Source organism: Eptesicus fuscus, chromosome 13 (genome assembly GCF_027574615.1).
Source record: "Eptesicus fuscus isolate TK198812 chromosome 13, DD_ASM_mEF_20220401, whole genome shotgun sequence".
In the NCBI taxonomy this organism is placed as follows: domain Eukaryota; kingdom Metazoa; phylum Chordata; class Mammalia; order Chiroptera; family Vespertilionidae; genus Eptesicus; species Eptesicus fuscus.
The window spans coordinates 1,298,826-1,310,345 of NC_072485.1; the positions used below are offsets into that span (position 1 = coordinate 1,298,826).

The 11,520-nt window shown below is 57.5% G+C and overlaps 2 protein-coding genes across 4 annotated transcripts; one reads left to right on the forward strand and one right to left on the reverse strand.

Annotated features, from left to right (window-relative positions):
• Nucleotides 1–693: 693 nt before the first annotated feature.
• Nucleotides 694–7,586, forward strand: SLC37A4 (solute carrier family 37 member 4). 3 transcript variants are annotated; one of them, XM_054725557.1, is made up of 11 exons: nt 1,182–1,267; nt 1,731–2,070; nt 2,898–3,130; nt 3,430–3,673; nt 4,122–4,280; nt 4,485–4,570; nt 5,614–5,727; nt 5,931–5,996; nt 6,300–6,438; nt 6,543–6,714; nt 6,928–7,586. In XM_054725557.1, the coding sequence occupies exons 2-10, from the start codon at nt 1,923–1,925 to the stop codon at nt 6,707–6,709; spliced, it is 1,356 nt and encodes a 451-aa protein (XP_054581532.1). In that variant the 5' UTR covers nt 1,182–1,267; nt 1,731–1,922; the 3' UTR covers nt 6,710–6,714; nt 6,928–7,586. The 3 variants fall into 3 exon arrangements, with proteins under 3 accessions (XP_008148309.1, XP_054581532.1, XP_054581533.1); XM_008150087.3 differs by lacking the exon at nt 1,182–1,267 and adding an exon at nt 694–717 and having other exon boundaries at nt 6,543–7,586; XM_054725558.1 differs by lacking the exon at nt 5,931–5,996 and having other exon boundaries at nt 6,543–7,586.
• A 281-nt stretch (nt 7,587–7,867) lies between these two features.
• Nucleotides 7,868–11,498, reverse strand: TRAPPC4 (trafficking protein particle complex subunit 4). The gene is made up of 5 exons (XM_008150089.3): nt 11,050–11,498; nt 10,737–10,911; nt 9,254–9,357; nt 8,481–8,607; nt 7,868–8,225 (listed from the first exon to the last, which is right to left on the reverse strand). The coding sequence occupies exons 1-5, from the start codon at nt 11,222–11,224 to the stop codon at nt 8,147–8,149; spliced, it is 660 nt and encodes a 219-aa protein (XP_008148311.1). The 5' UTR covers nt 11,225–11,498; the 3' UTR covers nt 7,868–8,146.
• Between the last annotated feature and the right edge of the window lie 22 nt (nt 11,499–11,520).

Consider the following 11,520-nt stretch of genomic DNA (forward strand, 5'->3'; position numbering starts at 1 on the left):
TTGCCCATTTTAAAATCGGATTGTTTGTCTTCCTAGTGTTGAGTTATATACTTTCTTTATATATAATATTTATATATATATATGATTGAGGGAAGGGAGGGGGATGGAGAGAGAGGAACATCGATGAGAGAAATATCCCCTGGCTGCCTCCTGCATGCTCCCATCCTGGGGATCGGCCGCAACCCCAGCATGTGCTCAGACTGGAAATCCAGCTGGTGACCCCTCGTGGATGCTCAAACACAGCCATGTGGGCGGGCTAGGAGCCGTATTTTTTTGTTTTGTTACAACGGGAAATGCAAATGTACTGGTCTTCCTGGTTTCTCTTTCTGAGAGCTCATTACTGGTGTGTAAAAATGCAGATGTGGCTGGCGTGGCTCAGGGTTGCGCGTGGGCCTACGACCCAGGAGGGCTGGGTTCCCCGTCAGGGCACCTGCCCGGGCTGCAGGCGGGCTCCCAGGGCAGGAGGCAGAACCAATGGTTCTCGGCATCACCGGTGTTTCTCTCTCTCCCTTCCTCTCCGAAGTCAATAAAAACACGTTTAAAGAAAAGAAAAGAGAGTTGCCCAGCCCTAAGGAGAGCGTCCTCGCCCAAGGACGGGGTGACTGGCAGGGTTGAGTCTGAACCTTGGGGCCTGGACTTGGCTCTCCGAGGCCCCGCCTCGCCCGGGCCCAGGCGCAGACTCCGCCCGCCGGCCCCGGGGCTGCCCCGCCGGTTCCGGTAGGTGGTGGTGTGCGGGAGCGGCGTCTCCTGCCGGCGGGGCTGCGGAGGGGATCTCAGGGCCTAGGCTCCTTTGCTGGAGCCCCAACAAAGGCTGCCCCATTTCCGCCACAACCGGAGTTGTTCCTGCGGCTGGGGCGGTGGGGGACAGGTCTTGATTCTGGGGACCAAGGAGGCGCCGCCGGGGACCGGCTCCTTCCCGTGCTTCAGGCTGTCTCCGCACCCCTGCAGCTCCGCACCGGCCCCATCCCGCCCCAGCCGGTGTCGGGGTGCGGGGCAGCCTGAGGTCATGGGCTGTGCAGGCGCGAGCTCTCGCCTCTCCCTCCCCCACGCCCGCCGGGCGCCCACGCGGGGCCTCCGCAAGGTCTTCTGCTCCGCTGGCCCGACTCCTTCCGCTCCAGTTGCTTTTCAGCCGCGCGGAGGAGCGGGGGGAGGGGGCGGGCGGGCTGTCCGGGCTTCGGGGGCTCGGCACTGGGCACTGCCGCTGGAAGTCCGAGGCCGCCGAGTGGCCCTTCGACTCCAGCCCCTAGTGAGGCCTTGGGGTGACACTGTGAGTCCTGCGCTAGGGGCCCTCCTTCCTGTAACTGCAACCAGCGCAGTTCTGCCCGGGTGCCAGGCATTGGGAGGGACAGGGCTGGGGTCAGTTCTGTGAGCCCCGCAAGTGGTGGTGTTCGGTGCACGTCCGGTGCAGTGTGTGTGGAAACGCACCCACCCCGGTGCGGGCCCGGCAGCCAGGAGACCCTCAGGAACGCTTTGCTGGATGAATGAGAAGGTGGTGCCTGGGAGCCGGCAGGAGAGGGCCGCTCTGCTGCCTCCCACCCGCCTCCCTCCCGGGGCGCTTGCAGACAAAAGTAATTAGGGTGAGCCTTTAATCACCGCTGATTGCACAGGCAGAGGAACAAGGAAGAGCAGGGAAAAGCAGACACCCTGGGACACAGGGTGCTGGCCTGGCTCAGGGCACTGCCTCCGGCCCCCACAGCCTGGCCGTCAATCTGTTTTCTTGTCGCCCTCAGGACACTGGGTTCCCAAGAGCTGCCCAGGCTTAATGATTGTCCAGAAGGTGGCTATAAAGAGAGCCCGGGAGTCCAGGTGGAGGAGGGAGCAGAGAAAGCCCAGCTCAGCAGATCTGGGCACCGAGGGAGCTGCAGGCAGGAGCCGAGGTCAGAGGCGCCCTGTCCTGGCCTGCAGGGCTCGCTGGGTCCGCCATGGCCGCCCGGGGCTATGGCTACTATCGCACTGTGATCTTCTCGGCCATGTACGGGGGCTACAGCCTGTACTACTTCAACCGCAAGACCTTCTCCTTCGTCATGCCCTCGCTGGTGGAGGAGGTCCCTCTGGACAAGGATGACCTGGGTGAGCCTCAGAGCAGGTGGCGGGCCAGGCCACAGGGCCCGCAGGACCGCATGAGTGTGTGTGGCGTGTGTGTGTACAGCCCGTGATGTGTGTGGAGCATCTGCACAGCAGAGGTGAGGGGACAGTCTCCGTGTGGGACGGAGGCGGAGAGCCATGTACGTGGTGTTGGTGAAGGGCTCTCAGCATGATCCACGCAGCCTGAGGCAGGCTGCTAACCGATGTGTCTGCGTGCCTGTGACCCACGTGTACCCCGAGGCACTGTCGGTGCTGAGTGTGTTCAGGGGATGTGAGTCTGGTTGCCTATCACGCGGGTGCACGCCGAGCACTTGCTGGCCACTGGCGCTGTGAGCATGGGAACTGGAGTCGGCACCACGGCCTCATGTGGCCCAGCAGGTTACCTTTCGGGAGGAATGTGGTCCCTGATTCCATTCTAAGTCCTTCGCCCCATGTTCAAAGGTGGGGCAACAGAGTGAGTGGCCAGAGACCTGGGTTGGCACCCAGGGTGAGGGGGAATCAAGTGGATGTGAATCCCAGGGAGGGTGCTCCTGTCCTGCCCCTTCTTGCTTCCAGACAGCTGTCGCTGGAACTCTCCAAGAGGCTGAAAGGTCATGGGTCAGCCGGGGCTAGCGCTGACGGGAAGCAGGGAGAGCAGCTGAGGCAGGGGCAGCGGTGGGTCCCGGCACGGGTCCTGCTAGTGCTCCTGGAAGGAAGCTGTCTCACCCTGCCCAGCACCTCTGCCCACCTGACCCCAGCTTCTCCAACCTCTCCTGCGCCTCTGCCCTGCCCCTGACCCCCCAGGGGTCCTGTTCCCTGCCCCTCCCCTGCAGGGCTCATCACCAGCAGCCAGTCGGCAGCCTACGCCATCAGCAAGTTTGTGAGTGGAGTGCTGTCTGACCAGATGAGCGCTCGCTGGCTCTTCTCGTCCGGGCTGCTCCTGGTCGGCCTGGTCAACGTAGCCTTTTCCTGGAGCTCCACAGTGTCTGCCTTCGCTGCCCTCTGGTTCCTCAATGGCCTGGCGCAGGGCCTGGGCTGGCCCCCGTGTGGGAAGGTCCTCAGGAAGGTGAGTGTCTCCTTCCAAGGAACCCGTCTCTGGGCCCTGAGGATCCGCGGAGCCTGGGGAGCCGGCACCTCCACCTCCACCCGAGGGTTTCTCAGGAGGGTCAGCCTGGCTCCTATGCTTGCCAAGGTATTTTAGGAGCCTGACATGGTGGGTCAGGTGGCAAATGAGGGAACTGGCCCTGCCAGAGAGAAGCGCCCTCTTCCTCATTCCTGGCATGTGAGCTTCTGGGTCTGCCCCCTTGGTCCCCTCCTGCATGGACTGTAGGCCGGGCACCTACCTCTGTCCCTCTGTGCCCACAGTGGTTTGAGCCATCTCAGTTTGGCACTTGGTGGGCCATCCTGTCAACCAGTATGAACCTGGCCGGAGGGCTGGGCCCCATCCTGGCAACCGTTCTGGCCCAGAGCTACAGCTGGCGCAGCACGCTGGCCCTGTCGGGGGCGCTGTGTGCGGCCGTCTCCGTCCTCTGTCTCCTGCTCATCCACAATGAACCTGCCGATGTTGGACTCCGCAACCTGGACCCCACCCCCTCCAAGGGCAAAAAGGGTGAGCACCCACCGAGGCTGACCCCTCGGGTCACTGGCTGTACGCCTGGCCTGTGCTAGCCAATGGGTGAAGGGCTGGAATGGTGATGGAGAGGGTGGGGAGTGAGTAGGTAAAACTCCACTCCAAACACAGCTAAGTGTCAGACAAATGGCAGCGCCCATAAATGCTGGGGTTCCTATTCTGTCCTGACCCTTCCCCACACAGAGCCAGGCTTCCGTCCTGGGCAGCAGCCGAAGCCGAAGCGGCTGGGCGCTCTCCTCCATCCGCCCTGGCCATCAGTGTCGCTCACTGGCTGAGGCTTGCAGCGAGGGGAGGGCAGCGCAGGGGTGAGGGGACCTCGGCTGACCCGGGCTCTGGATGGACGCTGTCCTGTGGCTGGTTGATGAGTGGTGGGCGCTCCCTGGGGAGGGCAGCAGCAGCAGAGCCTGAGGCCTGGCTCCTCCCCCAGGCTCCGTGAAGGAGGAGAGTACCTTACAGGAGCTGCTGCTGTCCCCCTACCTGTGGGTGCTCTCCACTGGCTACCTGGTGGTGTTTGGAGTCAAGACTTGCTGTACTGACTGGGGCCAGTTCTTCCTTATCCAGGAGAAAGGACAGTCAGCCCTTGTGGGTAAGAGGAGTGTTGGGACAGGGGTGGGCACAGAGCAGAAACCAGTGCAGGGCGTGGGCAATGCAGGCCCGGCTTCCCTTCGTTCCCTTTTCTTCTCTCCCTGAGGCTGGGTACTATGTGGGCAGATGTGACCAGCCTTGGGGACCCTCTGGGACAATCTCAATGTGCAACACCCTTTCTTTCCTGTCCCACACCCCACTGCAGGTAGCTCCTACATGAGTGCCCTGGAGGTCGGGGGCCTTGTAGGCAGCATTGCCGCTGGCTACCTGTCGGACCGGGCCATGGCGAAGGTGAGTGGGCAGAAGGGACAGGAGGATCCCTAAATCTTCTCAGCCAGACCCTAGCCAGTTTGACCCTGTGGATAGAGCAGTGGCCTGTGGACTCAAGGGCCCTGGGTTTGATTCCAGTCAAGGGCACATGCCCGGGTTGCAGGCTCGATCCCCAGTAGAGGGTGTGCAGGAGGCAGCCAATCACTGATTCTCTCTCATCATTGATGCTTCTCTCTCTCTCCCTTCCTCTCTGAAATCAATCAGTACATCCTATATAATAAAAGCCTAATATGCAAATCGACTGAACGGCAGAATGCTATGACGTGCACTTACCACCAGGGGGCAGACACTCAACACAGGAGTTGCCCCCAGCCCGCAGGCCCCAGGCCAGCCAAGGCGGGTGCCAGCAGGGGCCACTGATTGCCCCGCCAGTCACCCCACAGATCGGCCCTGATTGCCAGCCAGGCCTACCTATGCATGAATTTCATGCATCGGGCCTCTAGTATATATATAAAAGTCTTCCCAGCCAGAATGGGACAGGCACCAGAGGTGGGAGCCCTGGGGCACAGGCAGGTTGGCATGTGCTGGTTTAGGCCGATGTAGAAATCAGGCCTTTGGGGAAAGGTGTTTGTTTTTTTTAAAATCTATATTTTTTTATTTCAGAGAGGAAGGGAGAGGGAGAGATAGAAACATCAATGATGAGAAGCCCACAACCCAGGCATGTGCCCTGACTAGGAATTGAACCGTAAGCTCCTGGTTCTTAGGTCGATGTTCAACCACTGAGCCACGCCGGCCGGAAAGGAAAGGGTTTTAACTTATGTCAGTGTGAGTCAGAATTTCTCTCAGCCAGCAGTGGGCTTCTCACAACCCCAGCAATGGCTGGGAGGATGGTGCAGCTGCCGGCACGTGTCCCGAGCTGGCCTGCGTGGAGGAAGGGACATTGTGGAGTTTGGCCTCAGAGCATCGGAGGTCCCAATGGAGGGATTGCTAACGACCTGTCAGCAGAGGCCTGTGTGTCAGAGTCCAGGGTCTTGGGGCCTGACGTTGCTGGACTGTCTCCACAGGCAGGGCCGTCCACCCATGGGAACCCTCGCCATGGCCTGCTGCTGTTGATGATGGCAGGCATGACAGCGTCCATGTACCTCTTCCGGGTAACCGTGACCAGGGACGCCCCCAAGGTAAGTAAGGGGCTGGGCCAGGGCAGGCATGGAATGAGGAAGCAAGGGCCAGGGACTCCTCTCCTCTGGCTGCGGCCCGACCCGACTCCTCTGGCTCGGTTTCCCTTTCTGGTTCTGTTTGTGCCTCGGCTCCTCTCCTCTGCACTCTGGTGCCCTCCCTCCTGACTTGGCTCTGGTTTTCTCCTCTTCCTTCTGCTCCTCAGGATGTTGCTTTCTGGACTCTGGCTCTTCACCCTCTCACTGAGCTCACAGGCTTTAAGGAGCACGAGGTGCCTTATCTTTGTCTGTTTCTCACCTTTGTCCTGCCCCCTCTGCCTTGCCCAGCCAGTCCAGCTCACAGGAGCCAGCGCCTCATTCAGAGGCCCGGCTCCTGTATCTCCTCCACCCACCCACATGGCCCCAGGGCCGCTCAGTGTGGCAGCCACTCCTCCGGCTCTGCACTGGCAGTTGTGTTGGGAGTGGGGTGAGGGGTCACCTCCTCCTGACCAGTCACTTGTTCCTGGGGTACGCCTCCTCTCTGGGGGGGAGGGTGGGCGTGCCCAGCCCTCAGTGCTGCCCTGCACTCCCTGCAGCTCTGGATCCTGGTGTTGGGAGCTCTGTTTGGTTTCTCCTCTTATGGTCCCATTGCCTTGTTTGGAGTCATTGCCAATGAGAGTGCCCCTCCCAACTTGTGTGGCACCTCCCATGCCATCGTGGGACTCATGGCCAACGGTAAGCGATGCCCTTTAGTCCTACCTCACTGCCACATGGCCAGTAGAGGCTGGGTGCCCACTGACCAGTTTCACAAGTGACTGCTCTTGCCTCCTCCCCGGCAGTGGGTGGCTTTCTGGCGGGGCTGCCCTTCAGCACCATCGCCAAGCACTACAGCTGGAGCACAGCCTTCTGGGTGGCCGAAGTGATCTGCGCAGCCAGCACAGCTGCCTTCTTCGTCCTGCGGAACATCCGCACCAAGATGGGCCGAGTGCCCACGAAGGCCGAGTGAGGCAGGTTCCAGAGCCCCGCTCCCACCTGGCCCCGCCCCACCGGCTGGGAGGGGAGGGGCCTGCTCTGGCCGCACTGAGCCTGACTTCCTTCTGCTCCTTTTCCCTGGCCGGCATCAGTGGCTAATGAGGTTCCGGCTCCCCATCCTATGCTCTATTTAAAGGATAACCTTTGTTCTAGGATTCCATTAGCTTCTATTTTCTGCCTTCAAAAAGGAAGCCCTTACAGCCAGGGAGTCTCCTACACTCTTCTTCTCTCCTGGGCCCTGCCTGTCCCCCATCCTGTCCCGTCCCGTCTGTCCCCACCAGGGGTGAGGCTCCCCGCAGGCCACCATGCCCTGCCTTCTGCCCTAAGGCCTCTCAGCAGAGGTAACTGCTACTGCCAGTTCCTCAGGGTCCAGGGGAAGATACCATCACTCTCACCATTCTCCTGGGTACACCCCCATCGGGTAAGGGCGGGAGGGTAGGAAGACATTATAGGTTTGGCCAATGACCCAGGTCCAAAAGATTAAAGCTAGATTTCATACTAAACACTGACAGCGAGTCAGTCCTTCTTTCAAGAGGTATAAGCCAGGCAGCTTTCTCTGGAAAATACCCTTCTGGGGCCTGCTTTCCACCCTAAAAATGAGACCCAGTTCCCTGGAATGGGAAAGCGGACATGGACTCCTGTGAATGTACGTCTCCTCCGCCTTCAGTTTAACACTGTATATCTAGCAACGATCACTTCAGAGGTGGAGTTACGGGGTTTCGCGCAGATTAAGAAGTGAGTGGAGGGAGGCAGAAGCCTGGGTTCAGCCTCAGGCGGTCAGTAACTGGCTGAGACTGCAGCACCGAGCACCTGCTAAACCTCTGGTCTGCAACAGAGCCTCGCCCTGAGGTTTGGTGTGAGGATTAAATGAGATAAAGCAATAATGCGGTAAAGCCTGGCTGTAAACACTTGATAAATGTTCCATCATCATCATCACCACAACCACCAGCCTAGAAGTCAGTGGTAATTATGAAACTAGATCCAAGGGCCCTGATTCAGAGTCCCACGTTCATTCATTTAATGAGCACATTTGGTGGTTTTTTTACTAGAATATCTCCCCAGAATTCCCTTATCATTTTTGTCTCCCCTTCTGGGCCTTTCCCCCAAAACCATCAATTAGGATCGAAAACACTGAGATCAAAGGAATGTTTATTATAGCATTTATGGGCCTACCTCCTCCATAAATAAAATATGTAGAGTCGGGAAGTAGGACCATGACAGATTGAGAGGAAAGAGCATGGTAGTGAGGCTCAGGGATCAGTACCGTCAACCAGCTCAGCCCCCCCTCCCCACCCCCCTTCAGGTGTACTAACAAGGCGCCTGGGACTTCCACTGGAGAGGACTCAGTAGGACCCCTGCCACAGGATCAGAGTTTAGGAAGGCGGCAGTGAGGTATTGTTGCAGGTTCAGCCTATGACCCGGGTCCAAAAGTTCCAGCCTTCTCTGCCACCTCCAGGGCTAACTTCAGGTTCTGGTCGAACAGCTCACACCTACACCGGGCCCAGGAGGCACACGTAAGGACCAAGTGGGAGGCTAAGGCGCCCTCCCCACTCTGGGTGCAGAGGCAGAGCCAGGGAAGTGCCTGCTTGAAGGACGCACTTCCCAAGGAAAAGTCATGGATTTCTTAATAAGTAAAAGGCTACTCTTGTTTTATTTTTAAAAATCTCTATTATACCTCAAAGTGACTTTGGAGAAGAGCACACAGGTTGGGGCAAGAACTTGATCTGGGGAGTGGGACTACCTACCTGATGGGCATTTCCAGGGAGTAGAATGGATTCTTGAGGGCAAAGTCTGAGTAAATCTCATAAATCTTTCGGAGTAGAGAGTCTATTCCAGCTTGCCTAGGGTCTGCCAGCACCACAAACTTGATTCCTGGAGAGGGGCCAGGAATGGTTACCAAAGGGTAGAGAAGGCAACCAACAGCGTCATCCCGTGTTTGTATAGCACTTCAGTTTTGCAAAGCACTTTCATCAGCGCGTTTTCGTTTTATCCTTATTGCTCCACAGAGCAGAAAGGCAAGGTTTTAAATCCGTAAGTGAGACCAAGAGTCGAAGTGACTTTATCACATCGCTCAGCTGACTGAGAGGCTTTGAGTTTTATCTCTTTCACTTACTTCTGGAATTGGGGGTCCCTCAGTAGAAAGTGCCAGGCAGGGGACAAACTCAGGCAATTTTCAATTATCTGCGTTAAAAGGGAGTGAACCCATGGAACTCACGATCCAAAGGTCACCACTTGGCATTCAAATTTCATTTTGAAACAACACACCTTCCAAAATGTGAACATGAGCTGACATTAGGTGAGTTTTCTGTGTGCACAAGATAACCAGGGCTGAGCATACTGGGTGGTGTGGACAAAATCAGCGGCAAATTAAATATTAACTAGCTTTGGGTTCACAAAGCAGACAGATGTGTCCATGCTTGACTGCCCAGGAAGCCAGCCCGCGCCACTGCTTCCCCAGCTTTGGCCAGTCCCTTCCCCAGCCCATCCCGTTGCATCCCTGGCCCGTCCGGAGGCCTACCTGTCAGGGTCTGGAAGCAGTGCAGCTTGAACGTGTCTGTCTCCAGCATCTCAATGCCTGAGCTGCCCTGTTCAGGAGACAGCTGGGAGCCGATTGCGAACAGCCTATTTGCAAAGGAGGCAAAGCTGGGGATGCACCGCTGTGTGAGGGAGGAGCGCTTCCCCAAACCTCCCACTGAAGCCATCCTCCCTGCTGCGGAGTTCACATGACAGCTGGAGGCAGGCAGAACGGGCAGTGGGAACAAAATTTCTTTCAAGTTCACTCGAATTCTGCAAGGATTTTACAGCATGTCCTCAAATAACATCGTTTATTTTAACACTGATGAGATGCCATAGGAACTTTTCACATCAATTGACCTGTGGCAAAACTGGTTTCATGATACAATTGACTTAAACATGGGGTTTGAACTGTGTGGGTCCACTTATACACTATTTTTTCCAAAAAATATATAGTCGGCCTTCCTATCCAGGGGTTTCAAATACAGGATTCAACCACCTCTGGATCAAAAATAGTATTTTCAATCCATAGTAGGAGATTCCTGGAGGTAGAGGGCCAACTGTCTGCATTGTTGTATGCTGTTTTATTTATTGATTTTTAGAGAGAGAGGAAGAGAGAGAGGGAGGGACGAAGAAACACTGATTGGTTGCACTTATTTAGGCATTCACTGGTTGATTCTTGTATGTGCCCTTACGGGGATCCAACCTCCAATCTTGGCATCTGGACGATGCTCTAACCAACTGAGCTTGCAGACACCAAGGGATGACAGTTGTTTTGGGTCAAGTTATTTGTGACGGGCTCACACCCCTAAACCCCTGTGGTTCAAGGTCAACTGTACCTCCTTTTGCTTAATGTTGCAGAACCCACTGAGGATGTTAAGTGAGGACTTACTGTATATCCATACTTTGCTATACAACATTTTACATTAAGAACTTTGGGAAAAATTAACACTGGGGCCCACCATGCGACTCAATGGTTGAGCGTGGACCTATGAACCGGGAGGTCAGGGTTCGATTCCAGGTCAAAGCACAGGCCAGGTTTGTGGCCTCCATCCCCAGTAGGGGGCGTGCAGGAGACAGCTGATCAATGATTCTCCCTCATCATTGATGTTTCTCTCTCTCCCCTTCCTCTCTGGAATCAATTAAACTTAACAACGGGAATGTTACTTAACCCAAGGCTAACATATCCATCACAGCTCATACTGTGGTTGAGAACAGAAAAAGATCCTAAAGATCTTTTAGTTCAACTGCCTTACTATACACATGGCGAACTGAGGTTCCGAGAAGCTGCCGTAAGCCACAGCCCGCCAATGCCAGTATTACCTAAAACCTGGCCGAACTGAACCAGTCGTTCTTTTCCTAACGACTTAAAAGTAGAGGCAGGTAAGCACTGCCGCTCAGGAGACCGCCTGCCTGCGGAGCACTAACCCGCCAGCCTAAGAGCCCAGTGCAGGCCAGGAGGCACGAGGCAGGGTTGGGGGACTTACGAGTGGAACATGGAGGCCAGCATGAGCTTCTCATTGGAGGTGAGGCGGGGCCGGCCGAATCGCACGGACACGGGATAGTTGGCAGGGTTGCCAAGATACTCCAGCACCTCTTTGCCATCGGCCGTGTACTTGCCGTTCACGTCCTTGCCATTGATGGCCAGCACTGCGTGGCCCACTGCAGAGGCGAGGCGAGGCGAGGGTCAACGAAGCCCCATCCAGTGGATTCCGCCAAGGGAACAGGGACGCGACCCCAGCCCCAGCCCACCGCCGCGGGGCCGCCTCCCGAGCCCGGCCCACCCTGAACCCAGCCCACCCCGGATGCCGTCGCGCTGGCCAAAGGCAACTAGCACTCGCTCGTCGTGTAGCTTGAGCAGCAGATCAAGCGGGTAACTGAACGTTTTCTCAGCCTCGGCTCGTGGCGCGTAGCTGTCCAGCTGGTAAATCAGGCCGCCGGCTTTGTTCACCACGTACACACTGAAAATAGCCATCGTTGCGCCGCGGCGGCGAGCCGGGCAAGGGGCGGCCTGGCTGGACCGCAGTCGCTGGGCCCGCCGCCGCCGCCGGCGCTAGCGCACTAGAGGCTACGCGCGGGGGGCGCGACGCCGGAAACTAGCTGCCTGGATTGAGAGCGGGTTTCCGGCCTCTCTCCCGGCTCTTAGCGCCAGGGCAGAGCAGCGCGCGGCTGCTTCCAAACCAGCGGCACAGCTCGACGAGGCAGGCGGGGTGCGGGCTCGGGAATCGGAGCCCAGGGCTCAGCCCGCTTCCGCTTCCGGCTCCAGCGAGG